At 40.6% G+C, this 23716-nt stretch overlaps 2 protein-coding genes across 4 annotated transcripts in view; one reads left to right on the top strand and one right to left on the bottom strand.

Annotated features, from left to right (window-relative positions):
• Nucleotides 1-989: 989 nt before the first annotated feature.
• elp2 (elongator acetyltransferase complex subunit 2) overlaps nt 990-23716 on the bottom strand; it is a 63956-nt gene continuing 41229 nt past the window's right edge. Inside the window, exons 17-22 of one of the 2 annotated variants that reach the window (XM_023959778.1) lie at nt 12271-12343; nt 8873-9056; nt 6017-6138; nt 5759-5901; nt 4494-4607; nt 990-2895 (exon numbers count right to left, since the gene is read on the bottom strand). In XM_023959778.1, the coding sequence (XP_023815546.1) occupies nt 2703-2895; nt 4494-4607; nt 5759-5901; nt 6017-6138; nt 8873-9056; nt 12271-12343 (829 nt within the window). In that variant the 3' untranslated portion in view covers nt 990-2702. Of the gene's footprint in view, nt 2896-4493; nt 4608-5758; nt 5902-6016; nt 6139-8872; nt 9057-12270; nt 12344-15219; nt 16129-16429; nt 16544-23716 lie in introns of those variants that run through there. The other variant, XM_023959779.1, reaches the window with a different exon arrangement.
• Nucleotides 17522-21252, top strand: LOC110013846 (coiled-coil domain-containing protein 106-like). 2 transcript variants are annotated; one of them, XM_023959781.1, is made up of 5 exons: nt 17522-18043; nt 19080-19235; nt 20147-20194; nt 20270-20383; nt 20702-21116. In XM_023959781.1, exons 1-5 carry the CDS (start codon nt 18025-18027, stop codon nt 21016-21018), a joined length of 654 nt encoding a protein of 217 aa, XP_023815549.1. In that variant the 5' UTR covers nt 17522-18024; the 3' UTR covers nt 21019-21116. The 2 variants fall into 2 exon arrangements, with proteins under 2 accessions (XP_023815549.1, XP_023815548.1); XM_023959780.1 differs by having other exon boundaries at nt 20147-20383; nt 20702-21252.

A 23716-nucleotide genomic window follows, 5' to 3' on the forward strand; every position in this document is an offset into this window, starting at 1 on the left:
ATCATCAGCGGTGAGTCTAAGCCCCGCCCCCACCTCTCTACCTGCTCATATGTCTGGAGCTCCAAGTTGGTGTGGGGTTGACTGGGCACTCTCCGTCCTTCTTTTTACATTCCATCATCCACCTTAGAAGAACATAAACACTCACCCGGGTACAGGTGTTAGCTCACCTTTCCACAAATAGTTTGCGTGATTGAATGAAATGTTTCACGTGTTGGTCTGAAGGCATAAGTATGCATGTGTGAACATGAGTTGGATTATGTCCATGTTTACGTGTTTGTATATTAACACTTTTGGACCCAACAGGTATGTTTATAACATTTGACTGTGTGTGGGGACAGGCCCCGCCCTTCTAGATTGGTTTTAAATCTGAACCTGATCGCAATGATTATAAACATCCAGCAGCTTTATGATTTTTTGCGATTTTACCCCCCTTCTAAAATCACTCTTCACCCCACCCCTCTCTCTCTAACATCCCTCTCTCTTCTTTCCTCCTTTTCTTTTCTGTTTGGTCCAGCAAAACACATTTTACAAAAATTATTACTATAAAGTTTATTTAAAATTACAAAAGGGGTTTATTCAGACATACCTCTGGTTTGTCAGAAGATTCATAACCCCTGTTGTTAAAATAAAATATGTCCAACACAAAAGGCCTTCAGGTCTCATCTGTTTGCTCAGCTGTTGGACAGGACAAGTAAAAAAATATATATATATGTGACCATTGGTCTTATATGCATTAATGCTGGTTGTGCTTACTAGTGTCAAAGCGATTGTGAGGGCTACATGGCGTGGTTACAATGTTTGGTTGGGTGTTCATACACTAATGTGTCTTACATGTAGAATTCGCTAACTCGGCTAACCCTTCTAACATGGCTATCCTGTACCCGCGTTTAAAACAAGAGCTAGAGTTAATATGTGCCTTATGGTTCAGTGCACCTTAAATATGACATACGTACAAAAATAGACCATTCATTGACGGGTCACTGCACCCCTTAATGTGGAAAATCCTTTATAGGTGAATTTGGAAATTGGCAAAGACAAGAAATTAGCTACATTTTCAAGTAAAGTCCACATTGAAATTTCTGCGATGTATCCATCCAAGCTTCCTTTAATATATGATTAATACCCTCCCCCAAAAAAAGGCCAAATAACAGCACTATTTGTTAGGCACTAAAAATGGTCTGTAATGGGCATAGACATTTTTCCTTTCATAAGGTGTACACATTAATGGAAAATTCAATCTGCATTAAAGGCCACTCGTATTTCCATCAATGCGTCTATACAGATGTAGCAGGTTCTTTCCTCTCCCAATTACATAAAGTGCATTCCCCATTCCTTGCAGTGTGCCTTCGATGAGGTGGTTTTGCCATAATGGGGGGAAAGGGAAGGATAAGAAGTCTAGAATTCTCTGAGTGCTGTTGCTTAATGGCTAAACTGGTTTCATGTGGCGTGGAAGATAAACCCCTGACAAAGGTGGCTAAGGCCTTAGGAGCAATGCTTTAGAAAAGGAGTGAATGAGGGAATTCTAGAAACCATTTTATTATGTGTCAGTATAGCACCCTGGGCATCTTAGGTGAATAATTAAAGATTATCACTGGAAGTTAGAGCTCCATTTTCCACCATTGAAATGATGACATTTCAGGCCTTTGTAAGACAAACAAAGAGGACAACAGAGCATTTTTAAGGGCAGTCTGGTGCGCTGTTGTGTGCACAAGTGCACTGGGTTTATGAGTCACACCTGTGTTGATGCAGCATTAAGAGCTTGTTTATTGTACATTTAACCTAACAAAAACAGCGTCTTTAAAATAACTATTTTATTTTAACCTTTAAAATACATATTTCCCAACAATTTTTCTTTTTTGAGTGTGCTGATGTATAGTTTTCCAGTAACCTGGAGACAGGTAAACTGAACTCATGTACATTTGAGCAGCAGATTGTCTTGTTCACATCTACGTGGATATAAGCTTAGAGTTGCTGCCGTGTGATTGGCTGGTTAGAAAGAAGTCGGCGTATGTTAAACTAAACAAAAAAGAACACACCAGCCACTAATATCTATAGAAACAAAAAAGACATATAATTAAAAGGATTTAAAAATATACATATCGTTTTTGGGAACAGGAATGTATACTATTTTAAAGACTGACCAAGTACTGTGAAGAATTTTGTAAAGCTGTTATAAGTCACAAATTTTAAAGCTTGCAAAGAATCATGAGAACTGTGGAGTCTATATGCCGTCTTTGTTTTATTGTTAACTTAAACTTAGAAAAACGTAACAAAAAAAATTAAAAAAAATTGCTGAAATAAAAAATACATTTACTATAAAAATGACATTCTGAACCAGAGACCAATGATCACTTTTATCGTTTATGGTTTAAAGACTTCATCCAAATACTTGTTTGTCTATAGTTAGTGCAGACATGCACCACAGTTCCAGACTGAATATAAGCCACATAGAAATGTCCCAGTGAAATGCCCCCTTTAGGCTACGGTTTGAACCCCTCAGATTAGCTCAGCTCTGTGCTGAAAGACCTCAGGGCTTGTGTGCTGTGCATTTGTCCTGCAACTGACCCCTCCCTCGTCTGGCTGTCACACAGACTGAATACCTTCACTGCAAGCCACTGTGGTCTTTGTGTGGCATGCAGGCCTGTGGCCCTGGGTTCAAGTGTCTGCGCGAGAAAGACATAATGAAGTCAGTGTTCGTGGTGTTAGAGAGTCAGTTTGTTGATGCTGAAGATTTTGACAGCGTGGTCGTCACTGGCGCTGGCAAACTGGACCCAGGAGCTCTCTTCAAGTTCCCTTTCTCTGTCACCCTCTGCATCCTCGTCGCTGATCTGTGTACCTGCTCGACCGGCCTTGGGCCTCCAGCGGAGCCGTTTGACCGCCAACGTGTGGCTCTGCCTGCAAGGGATGTGAGGTGAAGGAAAACAAGCTTAAACGACAGGAACAGTTACAATGTTTCTGCAGGTTTTTTAACCCCTATAGAACCCAAACGCAGAGGACGGTCATTGAAAAATCTTAGCCTGATAAGGTAAAAGTGCTAAATATAAAGTCAAATCCTTTCAAAATTTGCAAAATGTGTCAAATAATCTGGTCTAGAGTATTTCTCTAAGCACAACCTGCTTCTAGGCTCAAATGAGGAAGACACAGTCAAACTTCGGACCTAAGCGTTGACTGTAGATGAGAACTGGACTGAGTGAGGGTGACGTCGCTCATAGGAAATTACTTACTTATGGTTCTAATGAAATCAAGTCAATTCAGTCGCCACTTTTCCGCTATTTGGATGTTGCAGTGTTGGAGCCAGATGACGTCAGTAAGCAGTGATTGGTCGGAGTCAGTCTGAGTCAACGTTTCTAAGGCAACCACTCTCACCAGTCAGGAGTGAGATTGTTGGAAGGCCATAGCCCCACCCAATGAAGGCACGTTGCACAATATCTGTCAAACGTTTTCGACTTTTGACACGAGACCCCATCATTTCATTGAGACATCTGATCGGTCACTTCATAACTTGAATAGTAGGAAAAATATTTTAAAAACGCAGGATGTGGAATGGGAGGTGGGGAAAGGTCACCAAGTCCACTTTTCATGTTCAGTCAATGGTTGGTTACTGCCCTTTTGGGTAAATACGGGCTGTCTACGGGCGAAAAACTTTAGTCGTAGACTGAGGTGCATGTGGCATTCACGTGTGCTCGGTACACGCACCTTACTCATGAGTAGTGTAATCTTACGTTACCCTATGACAGTATCATCTATTTGTCATAAGTGAATGTAACTTGGATTATCCTTACAAGTACTTCACGATAGACTTATCACACGCACAACAATGGTTCGTTCCATTTTCATGACGTCCCTTAAGGTGGCCTCAAATGAATTGCAAGACCCACCTGCACTTCCCTTAAGATGTAGCTGCTCTTCCCTCCGACCCTCTACAGGTCCGGACAACCCGAAAACCCACAGCACCCGTACAGGTGCATGTGACTAAGGTTGAAGTGTTTGGTTCTGACTGAATTCCCGCTCTAACCCCTAACTACTAAAAAACTATATAGTGCTCGCTACTTTTTTTTTTTGCGAACATGACCTCATCGATTTCACGAACTGAAAATCTCATTGATATGAGCATTTTGCTATGATCGTTTATGAATCCACCGTCTTCTTAAGATAAAAATGTTGATAATTTATTAAAAAAATAAACGTAAATACATTTTTTTGACAAAAATTGTTCCAGCGCAATGCATTGTGGTCTATATTCGCCGATCTAGTGATCATCGATGCACACTGGTTTTTCGCAGACACTTCTGCAAAATTTCCAGGGCACTTGATTTTGGAATTGTAGATTCGGACATCACTACAAAATGGGGAACGCACGATACAGGACACTATGTAGGGGTTAGGGTGGGAACTCGGTCTTCATCTCCTAACTATCTCAGAGCTTTTCATTAGAATAAAAACTGCCCAGCCATGTGAGGGCTTTCAAATCTGGCCATCTGTAAAAAAGATACGATGCGTTTGTTCCTCCACAGCTGATCCAGTCGTCTCCTCCAGATTCCTTTTGGTTAGGGCTCCACCTGTACAGCAGGATCTGTCCACAATCCAGGCCAACGGCAAGCAGATAGCTGTGGAACATACCAGAACACTCATTCATAAGCATGCAGAGCAGCTGCAGAGGACCTGCAGTCCCTATGCTCTTAGCCTTCAGTCCTCCCTAAACTACACAGACATTGACCCAACGAAAGGTGAACTGAAGCCTTTACAACCAATCTTGACTAAACTAAGAAGTCTATAAACAGACTATGATAGAAATCAGAAAAAGAAAATGTTCTTTTACAATAAATATTAACAATTTTGCTAAAAAAAAAAAAAAATCTGCTGATATTCTTCTTTTATGAATATTTTCAGGTCTAAACCTAAATTCCGAACATATTTAGACCAGTGATGACAACAGAGGGCAAATGTGGTTAAATAACAGGCGGTGCTTTTTGTAAATAAGTGCACCACGACAATAAAATACTTCATGTTATCCTGTTTGGAGAGAACACAATCCCAGACGTGTTCTCAATAATTTTGGGGCAAACAATACTTTTTATTTGCTTTGCTATTAGCTGTTATTCTTCACTATTGTGCTCCCGTCTAAGCTGTACACATCTTCAAACAAGCATGAATCACATGACAAACTGAAAACTGACCTTTAATTTTTCTAAGATAAGAGGTTTTTTCATGAATGGATTACATTTGATTTCTGACTCCTTCCTTCTCCTTTCCAACCTATTGTTGCGTTACAATCAGCATAAAAAAAAAAATATTGAACTAAATAGATGGATAGAGAGTGCCACTCTGGTCATCTTTTGATCTATTGGAAAAGCATTCCCAGAGGTCTTTAAATCATGTTTATGCTGTTTTGAAGCAAAATCGGAAAAAAAATTGTCATTTTCTAGGACATAGTTTCTGCAGAGAGACACGAGTTCATCAGAAGTTCACCTCTAAGTTGTGGGCAGGACTGTTGGCGCAGAGAAAAAAAGTGGAGGGCGTGGAGAAAGCCCGCCCACACTTTCCGTCACCATTTGTTTACAAGCAGCTTACAGCCCCTCCCACCCCAGACTTAAATAAATATGTCCTCCATCATGAGAAAATTGCCATACGAACATGCTAAAAAGATCATCTCATCAGAGTGGGTCTTTAAATCAACTGTAAATCTTCAATCTTTTAAGTGTGGTCTAAGAACAACAGACATTCACAAAGATGTGAATGTGTGTTTCAGAGTGTGTACCTGTTATCAGAGCAGAGTTCAGGGCAGAAAGCTACTGCAGTGGCAGAATTGCCCACATCCAAGATTGAGGAACATGGCCTGATGTCTGCAGGAGGCGCCATTTCCTCAGAGCCGTCCCGTCTGCAGGGACCCCACACGATCACCTGCAGATGTACAAAAATCGAACAAAGTGCAGCCATTCACCTCCACTGCTCTATTAGCTCCAAATCAGACAGGCTGGTTATGTTCATAGAAAAAAATGCAGCATTGGAAAGTTACCCTCTTGTCTCGACTTGATGTCACAAAGTATTTGCTGTCTGGGCTCCAGTCACATGACCAGATGATTCGCGTGTGCATGGCTGTCTCCTTTCCTGTGTGTGCATACATTGAGAAGGGAGGCTCTGCAGGAACATAAAAAAATTGTTTTTTTTTAAACACTAAAATATTATGTTTTGCTACAATTTATTGATGTCCTCTCCAGGAGAGGATGAGCTGTTATGATTATTGCACTGTGACATTTGTGCTTCACTGCTCTGTGGCCACAAAGCCTCTCTGAGGTGACAAAAAAAAAAAACAACCCAACCAGACAGAGAGAACCATCTTTCCAGCCCTTCCCTTCAACCAGTTTTGGTTTATGACCTGCTGGAGAGCATTTCCCCGACCAGAGTCATTTTAGAGCCTCGATTGGTTTCCCCTCGGGAGCTTGTTTGTATGCTGTTGGCAGCTGTCGGTCTCTGAATCTGCGGCAGCCGTGCCCTTCATTGGAGAACACACACTGCAGTAAAACAAATGACTGAGGAAACTGCTTTCCATCTGCGTCTCACCAACACACAACTCAGAATTATTTGACTCAAGCAAAACGTGGTCCTCACTTTTATTCTTTAGCAGGACACTTGAACGTAAATGGAGGCTGATTAGACTGCACAGCAACGTGTGCAAAGGAATATGCAGACCGGATGGAAAATTGCAGACGAAAAGAAGAAAAGGTAGCAAGTATGAAAAAAAGATTCGCAAGGGAGAGCAAGTTAGACGTGGAAAACAGGGAGAGGAAATGCTGAGCCAAAGCGGGTAGAAAGACGATGATATGTGGTGATACGAGAGTCGCTGTTTGATCAGCACGGACTTCATTTAACCTTCCCATGCCTAGCTGGTGGGATAGTGTGTGCGCAATGTGCGTGCGCGAGTGTGTTCTTCACAATCACCTTGAGTGATTCAGCAGCCAACCGGAGCAGACGGGTACCCCAGACCGCCCCCCCCCCCCTCCCATTATAACAAACAGGCACACGGAATTATGTCGCCGTGCAGCTCGCCACACAGGCAAACATGGGCGAACAGGTCTGCTTATCCTCCTTCAGTGCACATTAGGACCATTCAGAGCATCCAGCAGAAACATGAGATGCATTACCAGGTGCACCTGAGGGGGGGATCCTCTGGGCTTTTATGTGTGCTGCTCTGCTCATCGCCAAGTCAGCCGGCTGAGACTGTCCCTTATAAATAGGAGCACCCTGTTATATCAGCAGCTCCTAAATGGAGGTTATTTGTCAGCACAATTAAGATGCAACGTTCACACTTTATTATTGTTCTTGTTAAAGTTTCTACCTGTCAGAGTTCCAGGACGTCGTGTTGCGTGTTGTTAACTGAGCAAAAACAGGGCAAAGTCCTGGAGTTATAACGAACAGATTATTTGACAAGTGGGCACTGATGTGGAATACTCAAGTGTTTTTTTAAGCACACATCAACAAAGAAACATTCATTATTTACCCCTGAAACCTAAAAAAGACTCAAAGACCATTTCCAATGCAGAGGTGATCATTTTGTTTTGCCAAAAAGCCACTTTGCGGGTTGTAGACTCTGTCTACAAGAGCGAAAGCAAAGCCAGCATTGGAAAGCGATCAAAACTAGTGATGTGAGGATCTGCGTTAAAGCTTCAAAGCGTGTGCCGAGTAGGGAAGGGGCGTGTCCAGGAAGTAATGGATCAAGGCTTGCTTCATTTAGGGGAGGAGCTTTAACGTCCGAAGCTTCAGACTGTACTACATGGGTTTTGAAAGCAATAAGAATCCCTCATTCAAAATGTGGGTGTGTGATGGAGAATTGCTGTCAGTGAAAAAACATTTTCCAAACTTTATTTATTTATTGTACTTTGTGTTCTTCTTAGTTTTTGCTGACACACTTTGAATTCTTACCACTTGATATATTTGCATCCATCAGATGTTCTACTGCAGCAAATGAAGCCTCAAGAAGCTTTGCACAACCAATTGGCTTCAATGCATCATTAAGCTTCATTTACCCATCACTAACACAAAACATTTTGTAGGTTGTAGACTCTAAGGCGACGTTCACACTGCAGGGCTTAATGCTCAGTTCCGATTTTTTTTAAATCTGATTTGTTTGCAAGGCCGTTCACATTTCCAATTAAATGCAAACTTTTTTGATCTCCAGTGTGACCGTGAAATGACCCAGAAGTGACCCACATGCGCAAAAAAAGACACAACCGTAAATGGATTTTTCTATTGTTAGATATTTCGCGGAGTACCTTCAACAAAGCAATACACATTTGGCTCTTCCTAGTATTAATTAGAGAACACAATCTAACAATGACAGCTAACTTGGAAGGAATTTTGAAACAAATTTCTGTTTCATTCATTTAAGTGGGACAACTAATGTCTGCCAGAACGACTCCTGTGTTGTTGTTTTGACGTTCAGACAAACTTATTTGTGATTAAACTAGAATGCAAGAAAATCACCCTGATAAACTATTGTCTCATACTGAGCTGGATTATGATGAGAATTCTTAATTATTTAACTGTGGAAGTTTAACTGAGTAGTTATGACCCATTTTAGGGGGCAGATCTCTAAACGCCATCCTACTCTTGGACTCTGTTACTGGTTTCAGTTTGCATGCAGATTCTCTATGGCTGCAGCTGCCAATCCTTTTTGGTCCACAGACTAGCGCCAAGTCAGGGTTTTTTTTTACTTTCGCTTTGACGTTTCAGAAAAAGGTTAAGACAAAATCTGTTTAACAAATCTGAATGGGTAACCTGCTCATTGTTTTAACCTCTATTAATACAGAAACTTTGATAAAAACATTGATTCTACCTATCATTTTTTATTTATAAAATGCAACTTCTTTCTTACCTGTACTTTCTTGGCTCCGCCTCCACAAGGACCAGGTGCGGTCTCGGGAAACTGCCAACAGGAGCTGAGCGTCAGGCGAGAAAGCCATCTGGGTAACTGTGAGAGTGTGATACGGCAGCATCTGCAGTTGACGCCATGTGCTTGTACTCCATAGGATCACTGCAGCATGCTCAGCTTTAGATGCCTGAAAAGCCAGTTTAAGAACACATCTTTTCACAATAAAATCCCAGATTATTCTACATTATTTTAAAATGACATTTTCAAATGTGTCTCCGGAGCTTAGCATCTGTGTTGTAACCTATTGAGCTACGTACACAACAGGCATGTGTGGCGTGCTGAAGAGTGCGCTGAAGGTGAGTTCTTGAACCTGCTGGGGTTTAAAAGAGTTTTTTCGCTACCCCACACCAGCAACTGTCTGCATATGCAGGGCTCCAGACTAACTTTTTTCACTAGGAGCACAGTGGCCCCTAACTGAAAATTTTAGGGGCACAACCAGAAAATTTAGGGGCGCATACCGTAAATCAACATTCTAACCAAATCTACTAATTTCCACTGTATTACTAATAAATACTTTAATAATAGATGCAGAAATTACAATGTGCTGTTTCAAATTCAGTGTCACATTTTATTCTGCACTTTTGAAGATGCAACAAGAAGGTAAACTGACAGCACCATCGCTGTCATGACAGTACAAATAAGTAAAGAAAACGGATGGAAATTTATCTTTGTGACACCAAATAGGTGCAGCCAAGATGCACAACAAGCGTGTTTGAGATCACCCAGGTGAACTCAACGCTGCGCAGATCACCTGGTGTGTTACATATATTTTTGTTTTTGCTCCAACATCAACTGTCAATCATCACAAAAATATCGCGAGAAAGGGGTGGGAGCAAGGGGCAAACCTACCCGGACACAGCTAGAAACTGAACTGACTAAAAGCTGCCCTACAGACTACAAAACAATGCATTATGGGACATGTGTCCTGATGGTTTTTGTAGTGGAGTGATTAATTAAAATAATTTAAAATACCAATTCATTAAGAAAGGCTACATCCATTTCAAAACATTAAAATAATCATAAAATATATAATAACACAAATCATACTAAGGGGGAGAAGAATATTAAAACTAAATTGAATGTTAAGGACAACTCCAACTTCCTGTACTCCTTCAGTCTTGCTGTAGATTCGCTTTCATCTCACAGCCGCCGGTTCATCTCAAACACGTCTATCGTTGCAATTCCTCCGGTTCTGTGCGGCCCAGAGAAAAGTTCAGCACGGACTGCATGCATTTAGAAAATTACGAGCGAATAAATACGTTCTAAAGGAAAGTAAGGAACTCCTTAATGTGGTCCGGGGAGGGGGCAGGTTTCCTGCTTTCAAGCCCTGTCATTGTCACGCCCCCCAAGAGTCATATACACCACTGTGATTGGTTGCTTTGTCAGCTTCGCGCACGACAATGAAAAAGTGTCATTCATACAAACTGGCGGGCTGCAGTAACATTAAACCTTCATATTAAGGCGGGGACCGCAAAATATCATCTTGGGGGCCGCAAATAGCCCGCGGGCCGCGAGTTTGAGACCCCTGCTGTACACTCTGGCACTGGTACACCAGCTGCAGGTCGGAAGAACGAATCAATAGTTCGCTTACTCATAGCTCAGATGCACATATCAGGTTGTGATGATATCTGTCTCAGTTTCCTTCCCACAGATGTTTACGCGCACTCGATTATCTCTAGGCCCCTCCCCCTACACGCATTTTAGCCACTCACAGTGGCTTTCCCTATTCTTCTCACACGCAGTGGCCGCCTCACAGACAGGTATCACGCAAAGGTGTACGTGCTCGCGTTTCATGAGTATGTGCGCGAGTGTGTGTGTCTGCCTGCGTGCGTGTGCGCTCGCGTCTCATTGATTATTTCATTGATCATTGACGTGCCCCTTCCACGTTTAATGTATAAAAAAATACGTAGGGTGGGGGAGGCACATTTACTGGTAGCACATGTGCGACTGGATGTAAAATTCAGTCGCACACTCTCAAATTTTGGTCGCAAAATGCGACCAATTGGTCGCAGTCTGGAGCCCTGATATGAAATGTCAAAGCGGAGCAAATTTTGTGAATCTTTCTCCAAGCTTTTTCTTTCACAGCTCTATTTCGATATATGAAAGACTTAGTGTCATAGAATTACGGCCTTTAAAAAGACTTTCTAGTGAAAGTAGTCGCTCAAACACGCGTTTCCGAGCCCGGTGTGAACATAGCATTGGACTTAAGCTACATTTGCACTGCCCTCGGCAACGCACAATCAAGTGACCAATTTCAATGAAAATTCTCAATGAACATCACCTTTTGGGCTTCTGCGTTAAACATCCTCACTTTCATGCATCACCATGGAAGTTTTCTACAACCGTTTTCCAGCTCTACAAACAAAACCCAAAGCCATTGAAGGCGCGTTGAAAGTTAAATGAGGTCAAACTTTGACCAATCAGGGACTCAGATGTGGTAGTGACGTTTGGATGGCGTTCCTTTTAATGCATAGAATTGCCAACCTTTTGAAAATTGATCATGGAGGTTTATGTCTAATTGCCAGAATTCTATGTTACCAAATCTTGTATATATCGCAATAGAGTTGTCAAAGAAATGCTTGGTGTAAGATTTGCACCAAGCCTCTTCCAACTGTAGGTAGTAAACAGTAGAAAATAAAATAAAGAAGAAGCCCCACCCTGCTTGTGCAGTGTGAACACCATGGACAAAACAAACGTTTAAGAATGTGCGCTGAGCACATTCTTGAAGGTGCGTCACATGCCCAGTGTGAACGTAGGGATAACATGAGGCATAATGATGCCCTTTTTGCTTATTACTTCTGATTTGGAAAAGTTTCCGAGTGTGGCTCTTACTACTTGGTTGTTGTTGTTTTTTTTTCCAATTTAACTACACTTTCCAAGTTCAAGAAGCAGACAGATATTCTTCTTGGTGGTTTTAACACAGAAAAACTGTTAAGCATTTTCCGTCTACTCTTTCCTCCACAGAACTTTAAGATTTCTGTTTGAAAATGGAATTGTAATACACTTTACATATCAGTTACTGACCTTCTCTTGTGTGGAATGACACTGAATATTGTAATCAAAAACATAGCATGTCGTAACATATGAATGACAATGGGGAAAACAAGCATGAAAAAGACACATGAAAGAGGGAAATTGGGCTCTGTTGGGGTACCTTATGTGTTGAAATTATCAGACAAGGTCAGAACAAAGATACAATCAACGTGTGACTGACGTGTGGTAGTGATGTAGTGTAAAAAGGAACACATTTGTGTTTAAAACCATCTCCTCTGATCAAATGCCCTCCCTGCAGAAGAATCATGTCATTTTGATTTTCGCAGTCTTGAGTCTCATCCTCTGACCTTGCATGCGGATGCCACCAGCGTCCCGGTACTGTCGGATGCCAGGCAGAATATCTCAAAGCCGTGGCCGTACCTGGACACAGAGAAGGACAACCATAGATCAGCTAATCATAAAAAGGCCGGCAGGATATGTAGGGACAAACAGGATGTCTCAGGTGGACAGACGAGTAGTACGTGAAAAAACAAATTTCCCATTTACACTGCATGGTTCAAGTGACCCGATTCCGATTTTTTCCTCTCATGTGGCACAGATCGGATATGACCGGTGAACGTGTAAGCAGGACAAAAGCGCATGGATTCCGATTTTCTCAGATCAGATACAGGCCTCATTCATATGTGGAAATAAATCGGATACGAATCGGATACGTGGATTTGCGTGTGCCATATAAGCAGACAAATCGGATATTCCCCAGTAAATGCGAGTCGTACGTCAGTGACATCAACTCAGGACACCACCAACTGAGATCACATAACTTATTCATGGGGCTTTTGTGCACTGATTTTGCTGTTCGAGGACAGCTGGAGCCCCAGTAGCTGTTACCTTTCAGCCTCAGGCTTCAGGCCGTTGTCGGAACCGCTTCTATTTCCGGTCCGGTCCCCGTCGAAAAGCAACAGTAACTAATCAAGCGGGACACCGTTGCTCTGGAACAGGCCGAGCAGCCCTCTTTTTTCCGCTCCCGCGCATCCCCTCAGGAGGCGCCTAAGGCAACGCCTCCTTAAGTTGCTACGTTGCCTACATGACAACCGCAGTCACACAAAAGAAACACAACAAAAAGGGGAGGGTTTCACCATGCTAAACGTTTGCCGTTTGGACCAACACGCATCTTCTAAATGTGCTTTTATTACTGTTACGATTATTATTAAGGGCCTGCTCGCACATAATTTTTTAAATCCGTGCGGTCAGTGCTCAGGTCCGCGGAAGGCGGAAATGCTGCTACGTTACGTAGTCCTCAGAACCTCTATGTTTGATAGTTTCAGCATTGATATTTTCACTCAAAAATCGGATACGGGTCACTTTTAAAAGATGATGTAAGCGGGTCATCAAAAAAATCGGATATAGTCAGAAAATCGGATTTGGGCATCAAGACCTGCAGTGTAAATGCGCCAAAGAGAACACTGAACGCATTTTGAACTTATTCTAAACCTAGCCACAAAAAAAATAATAATAATAAGAATACATTCAGGGAAACTTCAGAGCTCAAAACTATCAATTTAAAAAGGCAAAAGGTCCAAGTGAAAAATAAAATCTGTCTAAAAGGGACGAGCTGTCTTCCTCCTGCTGGCAGGCATAAACATTGTTTTGCTATGTTCTGAAAGTTTTTGCTAGTTCATTTTAAAACATCGACACATAAAACCCCTGATTTTTTACTTTCCACAAACCACCAGGACGCTTTAAAACACAGCAGCCTTCTGGCTGCAATGGTAAGAGCATTCTGCACCAATTGTTTAGCGGTAAAGCCAAATGTCATTCATTAATCAATTATCTACACTTGCTTCTTATAGAGAACAAAATGAAAGCAGAATTACAGTGGGGCAAAAGAGTATTTAGTCAGCCACCAACTGTGCAAGTTCTCCCACTTAAAAAGATGAGAGAGGCCTGTAATTTTCATCATAGGTATGCCTCAACTAAGAGACAAAATGAGAAAAAATAAAATCCAGAAAATAACATTGTCTGATTTTTTAAAAATGTATTTGTAAATTATGATAGAAAGTAAGTATTTGGACATCAACAAAAGTTTAACTCAATATTTTGTTATATACCCTTTGTTGGCAATGACAGCAGTCAAACGTTTTCTGTATGTTTTCACAAACTGTTGCTGGTATTTTGGCCCATTCCCCCATGCAGATCTTCTCTAGGGGCGTGATACTTTGGGGCTGTTGCTGGGCAACACAGACTTTCAACTTCCTCCAACAAATTTCTATGGGATTGAGATCTGGAGACTGGCTAGGCCACTCCAGGACCTTGAAATGCTTCTTACAGACCCCTCCTTCATTACCCAGGCAGTGTGTTTGGGACGGTTATCACGCTGAAAGACCCAGCCACATTTTATCTTCAATACCCTTGCTGATGGAAGGAGGTTTTCACTCAAAATCTGACGATACATTCACCCATTTATTCTTTCCTTTAGACTGATCAGTCATCCTGGTCCCTTTACTAAAAAAAGCCCCAAATCATGATGTTCTTCCATCATGATGATGGCATTCAGTTGTGCTACGTCTAAGTCAGTGGTCCCCAACCTTTTTGTCACCGCGGACCGGTCCAACGCAAGACACGTTTACCGCGGACCGGGGGTGGAATTTCTGGTAACACTTTATAATAACTATCCGTTATAGCTAGTTAACAAATCATTAATAAAATCTTAACAAATCATTAATAAACTCTTAGTTATTGAGCAATAAATGACTTGCTAAATAACTGTTAACAGTTAGTTAAGGATTTATAAATGTATCTTATAGATAGACAGCAGATAACTAACAAGCTTTTAGTTAGTGAGCTATAAATGACCTGTTACCCGTATATTCATGAGTTCTAACTGTACCTTATTAATTAGCCAGATGATGAAGAAACTGTTAATAAATTACTTACTAATGACTTATAAAGAATCAGTTAATACTTTAAACATGTTACTAGGACGTTATTATAAAGTTGCAGCTATTCCTCGTTTCTTCACTATTTGTAAATGAGGATCAATTCCAACTTTATAATAACGTCCAAATAACATTTACAAGCTAATAACTAACGCTTAACTGGTATATTAACTCACACTTTACAGGTCAGTTGTTAATAGTTTAACCATCTGCTAGTGAAGCTTTGTTGAAAAGCAAATGGGTGGGACAATTTCAAGGTACAAAAATATGTAATATTCAAAATATGAGATGCTTTATCTCATCCTTCTTTCACTAATAGCTTTTTCTGTTTACCGTACTTGACCAAAGAAAGACCACAAGTTAAGTGTTGAACACTGTTTATTCCTTTTCCACACATACTGAGTCGTCACATGGCAGATCAGCAGAATAAAACGGAATTTTAGAACTTTTTGAGCAGAACGCTGGTCAAACAGATCTTTTAATGTCCATACATCACAGCAATGTCATGGATTACCCGTCCTAGCGGCCCTTTGCGATGTTGACGGCCAAGCCACTCATGCCATTCAATAACTCTGAGATGGTCTAACAGTAACTCTTCTGTACGATTTCCCCTGAGTCTCCACACATTTTCCTTAACTGTTCTCCAGGCCCTCTCTATGTGTTGAGTATGTGCACCTGTTTGGGCATCGACATATGACACACTGTGATTGACAGTGAAATTAGTGTAACCTAGCTCAGGTAAAGCACTGTGATAAGCCCCCCATTCGTCACTTATTATTTTAGAGCCTACTTTAACATGGTGAGCTATAAGCGGCACCAGATCTCTCCTTCTTTTTCTCTCGACCAAGCGAAGAATAGGTTTAGCATGTCTTCTCCCCCTCCGGTCAACACCTAGCATCCCAAACACCCACTTCTTCCTCTTCCACCCACCAGCCATTCGTCCCCGTCCATACTGTTGAAAACATGAAATATTAGGAACTATTCTTCATCAAACCAAAAAAATATCTGCCATTCAATAATTTGTATATTTGCATTATTACATAATAGTGATTGCTGATTGCCTTTCTTTTATGTCTAAAGTGGCTCTCATCAACTGTGAAAAACTGCTCCTGCCCCCCGATGTACTGGCCTCTTGCTTGTTGATATCTGTCCATTGCAGTGGTGCAAACATCTCGCAGCTTTCGAGCCATCTTGGACAGTGTTGCTGAGCTCCCAGAAATGTCGTCACTTATCATATACACTTGACTTAGGCACAGGCCTTGTGCAAATCTAATGAAAGAGCAAATTATTATTACACCACAGTTCTTGTCTTCTTTTTGGTTGGATACACAAAAAATCCAAAAATTTAAGGTGTAAATTACAACTTTTAGCAAAATAAATCACAGAAGTGAAATAACTCCAATCACTTATCTACATGACTAGATCTTACATAAGATGAAAAGCAACATTTTAGTAAGTACAGTCTCCAAGTATTGTTTATGGCAGCATAGTTATATTGTATTTCTATAGAAATAAACACTTTATGTCAAAGACAGACATTCTAAAATAATATACCAATGCAATAGTGTACCTGTAGAGAAACCGCATCCAGTTGAAGAGGGAGACCTTTGATTTGCTGAATATAGATTTGTGTCTAACAGACCTCTTCAGTTTCCTTCCTTTGTGGCTGTGGTGTTTGCAAATCCTGAAAATATACAAATAAAAATACTTATGACATAGGCCAAGGTAGTGGCCAAAGCAGTGATTCTAAATCTGTGTTCAAGTCAAGGACCCCCCAAAGTAATGTGTATTTGGCCATAAAGCCCAACTAGAAATATTTAGTGCAAGGACCTCCAATAACATATACATTAATATATTTCAATGGTGTTGTTATTTTTTATAGCAGATATGCACAGCCTTTTAGCGTATTGTAATCATGTACATTGTGTAGTTTATAGTAGTGTGTATCTAGAAATTAAAGGGTAACCCAACAGGGCAGTTGGATGCTGACTCCACTCTCAGCCCATGATTTGAAAAATGCAAAACAAAAAAAAAAAGGAGTGGGGCTGGTGAAGGTAGGCTGAGCTGGGGAGATGTGGTTTGGATCTGTGATTGACACTGACGTTAACTCATAAACTGTAAAAACAATGGACGAAACGAGGTGCACCACTGTTCCTGAGACAAGCGCCGCCATGTTGAAATCAGTAAACTGTTATTGGTCTAAGTCGCTCTGAGTCATCGGGACAGTAGCTGCCCAACTGATGACTCAGCTGATGAATCCCGAAATTCAACTTTACTACCTCAGGGGCAGAAGGCAGATGGTTATAAATTGAGGAGTTAAAAAAGTTTATTATGATTTTCAAAAATTTGGCAAGAAGGACAATAGTCAGCACGTTTACCCATAATCTTAACATGAGTTAAGATGCCCTTTTATTAGCACAATAAATAGATTTAATTTTCACAAGAAATTCTTTAACAAATTATCAATGTGTGTTGTCATTTTATTCAATAAAAAGAAACTTACCATGCATAGTTATCCACACAGACTGATTCCCTGAATTTCATCTTGTGTTTGCATTCTTTGCATCTCATCCGTCTTCTTAGAAGTATTTTCTTCTGCAGCCATTTGATTAAGACTTTGTGTCTCCTTGTAGATTTAGTTTCTCCTTCGATAAGCTGTCTTAGCTCAGTGGCTAAACCAGGCATGATTTTAGTTTTCTTATCCTCCGTTTTTCCGCGCACTCACCACACTATTCCTTGAGCTTCAGTGACTAACTCCCGCCAGATTACGTTTGAATTGCAAACTATAATAAATCGGTGTGATGAGGAGAAACCAAGCCAATCATATTCGTATTCATGGGCTGAGGGCGGTGCCATGCGGCCTCCCCGATCATATCGGCTGGTTATCAACTTGTCAATCACTGTTGTAGGCCCATTTTGATTAGTTGCAGCCGGCGACAACCTAGACAGAGGCGCCCATCCTTCACTCACGAGTCACGTAGCAAGTTCTTTAAATTGATTTCAAGGCATAGAGATGAACACACGGTCCGGTAAAATGTCCAACCCCAGCGGGAATGCGCAAACTACCGCATAAATCCAGGTACTGTCGGAAAAAAGAGGAAAAAGTCAACAGCGGGAATTTCGAAGGAGAGGGAAACTTCAACTGTGGACCAGCCGGATGTGCACATGGACGATGACGGTGTCGGTAAGCAAACGTGTTATATTTTCTTTCAATGAAAAGAAGCTTGATTGAGATTGATCAAACATCGGAGTCATTGATTTGTTTTACACAATTCAACCTTCAACCATATTAGTGAAGCCACTGGCTAGGGCACAATCTTCCTGCACGACTCGTGCCACGAGCACCCCAAAAATGTACCCCCCCGCGCGCAGTTTTTCTAGACAAAAACCGCTCATTTCCACGTCCAAGTTAATGAAATGTGCGCAAGGGCACCCTTACTGTCGTGTGTACTTGTTGTAATTACAGTATTTGCACTGTGAAGAATACACTGGAGCAGCCCGTACGCATGTGCGCGGCGCGCGCGTATGTGTGTGTGTGTGGGGGGGGGGTTAACGCGCGGGGCAAACCAACTTGGCTGCAGAGGACGTGAACATCTGAACAGGTACAGAGGCGGGGAGGAGCTCAGACACCGCTTATGACTCCAGATCCCGCAACAAACCAGCAGCTGCTTTCTAAATAAAAAAATAGTTTTTATCCATAAATTATTGTAATTTATTGGGTTTACTGGATTTTATGAAAAGTGGAAGCAGAGAAAAAAACGAGTCTGCATCAAAGTGAATTTGTTTCCATCATCTCACTCATCATGACTCTGGGTGTTTGACAGACAGAAAAGTCTATACCAGGTTGTGAAAAATGGACAAAGGATCTAAAGAAACATCAGCGTCCAGTTTAGAAACAAGAAAAACACTCCAAGGATAAAAGTATGCAGGCGGGGTCCAAAATTAAAAACTCACTAGGTGCTAAATATGACCAAATTTGACGATGGAGGAGTAAAATTAAGAGCAACATTTGGCTAATGAAGGTTTGCTCTTCATTAGCCATTTCTTGTTAATTCGCTTATTGGTGGATTTTATCTAAGCTCTTCTGCCGTTCTTGTATGATATTTGTATAATATTGACCCTTCAGAACATCAAAACATTATTTTTAAAGGTCATATTTTATACATTTACCCTAACCTGGCTTTTCTAATTAGAATTTGTTCTTTATGGTATCATTTCAGATACTGAGGAAACTGTAGCTCCAACAGCATTTCTGCATTTTAAGAAGAAAGAGCTTAAACGATGTGAGGCCAAGAAGAAGAAGCAGCACACAGTCACCAAAAAAATCAGTGACCTGACTAAGGAGAGAGACTCCCTCTGCCAACAAGTTGGTCAAAGTAAGTGGGCCCACAGTTTTGTTTGTTGTTTGAAACAGGACTGCACACCTGGCAATAATACTTTGGTGCTTTGTAAAATATATATATTAAGGGAAAGAAAGGCCAATATTTAACAGTGAGAAGGCCCTCATCAAAACATGGAGCTCGGCGCTATGGCCAAAAAAAAAAAAACTTTGTCTAGGTTGTCCTCATACTCCCTCTTCTGCTAACGACCATCAAACGGATTTTGCTGCGTGTGATTTGATGCTCCAAGTTTAAAGTCACCACCACAGTGACCAAATTTTATTTTTTGACTCACCAGCCACCATCAATAATGTGTTTCATTTCCTATCACAAATAAGTTGTCTTTGTTTCCTTTAGCACAGCAGCAAAACATGTCACTTAAAAAGACCCCCATGCATCGCCCACAAGGTCAACTGTAGTCTGGACCAGCTGACGAGAATGACAACTTTTTTAAGAAAATGAAATGATCTAAAAGTAATTTGTAAATGGCATGAAGACATTTTTAATGTCATGCAACTGGAAACTCTAACTAAAACATGCAGAGAAAACAAGGACAGATTTACTCCAAGAAAGCAGAGTGCTGGGTAAATAGAGGCCAGATTCTCCCAAAAAAATGGGAAAATCTTGAACTACAAATTTGAATTAATTGATCAAATTAATTTATTGGCCAGGTCTATTGGAACACAAGTGTGTTATTGCACAGTTAGTTCCTTAAAGATAATAGCCTATTTGTAGCATCGATTAACAGCAAACACATCTGTTCAACTGATGACCCACAGTGATGCTGATTAATTAAATAGTAAGTCTTGGGAAATGCAAATGTTAAAAGAATGTATGCGAGTGAACTTGTATTATCATAATTTCAAATTAACAATTGAATTGTGTTTTCTATCATGTTGTTCATACAGATAACAGTGGGACAACTGACTCATCCTCCTCGGCCAACACATCTCCTGGTGCATCTTCTTTTTCTTCGTCCTTCAGTTCATTCAGCTCCTCTTCATCCAGCACCTCATCAACTGCTTTTTCAGATCAGAAATTGAAGAAAAAACGCAAGAACAAAAAGATGCACCGCCACCGGAGTCAAAAAAAAAAGGACAAAAGAAAGAAAAAGAAGACACAAAGGGAACACAGCAGGCAAAGAGGTAAGCGTAAAGACAGGACAGCAAAAAGGCCACTCCCCTCATGTGTGTCAGGGTGTCGAGCATGGAGACATCACATCTGTCTCTCTGTGTCTCTGTTTGTCTGTATCTATCTTTCTATGTCTGTCTAGCTTTCTTTCTGTTTTTGTGTGAAAAAATGTCTTAAATGTATTTCCTGGTGGGTATAGTATTGTGAACTCTCCAATTGCCTTGTTTGTGTAGTCTTCATCCCTTTTTGCAACCACATAGTATCTGTGTTTGTGTCCCTGTGTTTATTCACTTATTGTATGTTTGTTGTACTTAAATTTCTATCTGTTTCAGCACGTCATCCTCAAGAGGTCATCAAGAGATACAAGAAAGTCCTAAAGGCTTACAAGAAAGGGAGAAAGCTGAGTTTGGCATATCAGAAGGTCGGTGTTGACCGAAACACCATTGTCAGCAATGCTCCGATCTGTGAATTGGCTGTGGTGGCCCCAAAGACATATAAGGAGTTACTGGGTGCCCACACGCCACAGCAACGACTTCAGGACTTTTCAAAAAAATGTCTGGAAGTGATAAATAGTGATCCAAACCTTTTGAGGGATGTTGAACATCAAAAGAAGAAGGGAAAACTGATTCCTCTGTCCAGGAAAGCTTAGGTATTGAAACACTGCGGGATGGTGTCACAGAGTAGTTCAGTGTTGCTCAGGTCCGGTTGACCAAATATATTGAGTTCAAATTGTTCTACAGCAAAAGTGCCAATGGCTTGTTATAGATTCATTTCTTTTTTTCTGTTCTGCTCAAAAAGTTCTAAAATTCCGTTTTATTCTGCTGATCTGCCATGTGACGACTCAGTATGTGTGGAAAAGGAATAAACAGTGTTCAACACTTAACTTGTGGTCTTTCTTTGGTCAAGTACGGTAAACAGAAAAAGCTATTAGTGAAAGAAGGATGAGATAAAGCATCTGATATTTTGAATATTACATATTTTTGTACCTTGAAATTGTCCCACCCATTTGCTTTTCAACAAAGCTTCACTAGCAGATGGTTAAACTATTAACAACTGACCTGTAAAGTGTGAGTTAATATACCAGTTAAGCATTAGTTATTAGCTTTTATACCATGGTCCGGTTGAATACTCGATTCTGATTGGCTGCTGGGTATGCGTTAAAACCTGATAACCGCACGGTGAAAAAAGAAGTTCCGGTTGGCTAGCTTAAATGATTTGTATCACTGCGCCGGCTTCTGTAAAACAACCTTTTGCTTCATCATCGGGGCAAAAACAAGCGGTAAGCGATTAACTTTCCCTCTGAATTGATGCTTTATTCAACCCATCGGGACGATCAGCATATATATATCGCCAAATCTTGACTGCAGCGGTGGTGCTGCGCGACGCGGACTATATGTTACGTTTATGTTTATGAGAAAAGTGATCCAAATCGGAAAAAAAAAACAAGAATAAAGTACTAAAACTGATTGAAAAATATATTTTTTCAATCAGTCGGACGGTTCAGGCTTCCACCGCGTGCGTTAAAAAGTAGTAACCGCACACTTCGTCGGCCATTAACCCTTACGTAAATGTTATTTGGACGTTATTATAAAGTTGGAATTGATCCTCATTTACAAATAGTGAAGAAACGAGGAATAGCTGCAACTTTATAATAACGTCCTAGTAACATGTTTAAAGTATTAACTGATTCTTTATAAGTCATTAGTAAGTAATTTATTAACAGTTTCTTCATCATCTGGCTAATTAATAAGGTACAGTTAGAACTCATGAATATACGGGTAACAGGTCATTTATAGCTCACTAACTAAAAGCTTGTTAGTTATCTGCTGTCTATCTATAAGATACATTTATAAATCCTTAACTAACTGTTAAGTTATTTAGCAAGTCATTTATTGCTCAATAACTAAGAGTTTATTAATGATTTGTTAAGATTTTATTAATGATTTGTTAACTAGCTATAACGGATAGTTATTATAAAGTGTTACCGAATTTCTCTTTAGTAATAATAATAACAATAATAATAATGAACGTAAATCCACTGTGTAATCATGTGCAACTTTATTAGCGGTGTCCTCATAACGTCACACCAACAACAGAACTTCACATGAGCAACATCGTTTCTACCGCGACACACTCTGGTTGCTATGATAAGTGTGACGGATGTAACAGAGAGAATCCGGTCACTTTTCAAAATAAAATGTTTTTTTCGGAAAAAAAATAAATAAATAAATAAAATCGGAAAAAAAATTCTTTCTGTGCGTCCCGGTGCCAAAATTTCCCGCGGACCGGCCCAGTGGTCTCTAACCACCGGTCTAAATCACTAAACCCCTCATGCACCATTTTACGACGCAGAAACAAGCTTTGCATTACATATTAAAAGCTCCTGTAGCCACAATAAATGCCTCTAAATAAACTGAATAAACTAAACAGTAAACAAATCTCTTTATGCAACTACAGCCAGCAAAAAATACTGTAAACAACCAAATAAATTTGGAATATTATTTATTATAATATTTATCATTTCACTCATCAAAAAATCAGATTATTTGTTCCCAAATCGATCCTCCTCTCTTCCTCAACAGTTCCATCACCCTGTCATGTAGATTACTGCGCTTCAGTTCCATCAAGAAGTTATTTTCTATTCCACCAAGGTCAGTGCTGAGAGCCGAGTCTGTCCAGTTTTGTTTCTGTGTAGGTTTGAATTCACTTTAGAGCTGAAAATGTCCGCTCAACAGACGCAGTGGACACGGGGACGGTCAGCGCCAAACACACAAATCGGTTCGGTTGCATCATGATCTCTCACTCATGAAGGAGGTCGAGATCAGGTGGAGATATTTCTGCTAAATCCTCCATAGCGTACATTATAGTCAGCTCTGTTTTTAACCGAGACAGATCAAAAAGTTCTCAGTGGCTCTGTGTCAAACTGGACAAGGCTGCATGTGACTTCCTGAAACTTCTGTCCAATCAGAAGGTCTGAATTCTGTGATGTTCCCTAAGCCTGCTAGAAGGCCCTGCTGACACCAACTCAAAATCTGATTGGTTGAAGGAAATGAATGACCAACATTGATTTTGCATTAGGAGGCCTTCACAACTCATGGTGGATACCCTTACCCTGCCTGGCAACAAAGGACAACTGAAATGCGATTGGTTAAATGCTCCAAGGTGAAAATACATCTGTCTGGGAGCAGCATAACCACCAGAAACACAATAAAAGAGAATGGACAGACCATTTGAAATGATTTAATAAGTATGCATGGACAAAATATAATAAAGACATGATTCAGACATTTTGTAGGCCTTAAGAGAAGAGCTTGATGGCCCTGATGACCCACTACTGCCAAAAAATT

Source organism: Oryzias latipes, chromosome 11 (genome assembly GCF_002234675.1).
Source record: "Oryzias latipes chromosome 11, ASM223467v1".
Classification (NCBI taxonomy): domain Eukaryota; kingdom Metazoa; phylum Chordata; class Actinopteri; order Beloniformes; family Adrianichthyidae; genus Oryzias; species Oryzias latipes.

Bases quoted from the DNA above. Each gene is read 5' to 3' on its own strand.
- LOC110013846 (XM_023959780.1), top strand. The intron at 19,236-20,146 runs GTAAGTGGGCCC...TTGTTCATACAG, and splicing joins CTGCCAACAAGTTGGTCAAA to ATAACAGTGGGACAACTGAC. The intron at 20,384-20,701 runs GTAAGCGTAAAG...TATCTGTTTCAG, and splicing joins GGAACACAGCAGGCAAAGAG to CACGTCATCCTCAAGAGGTC.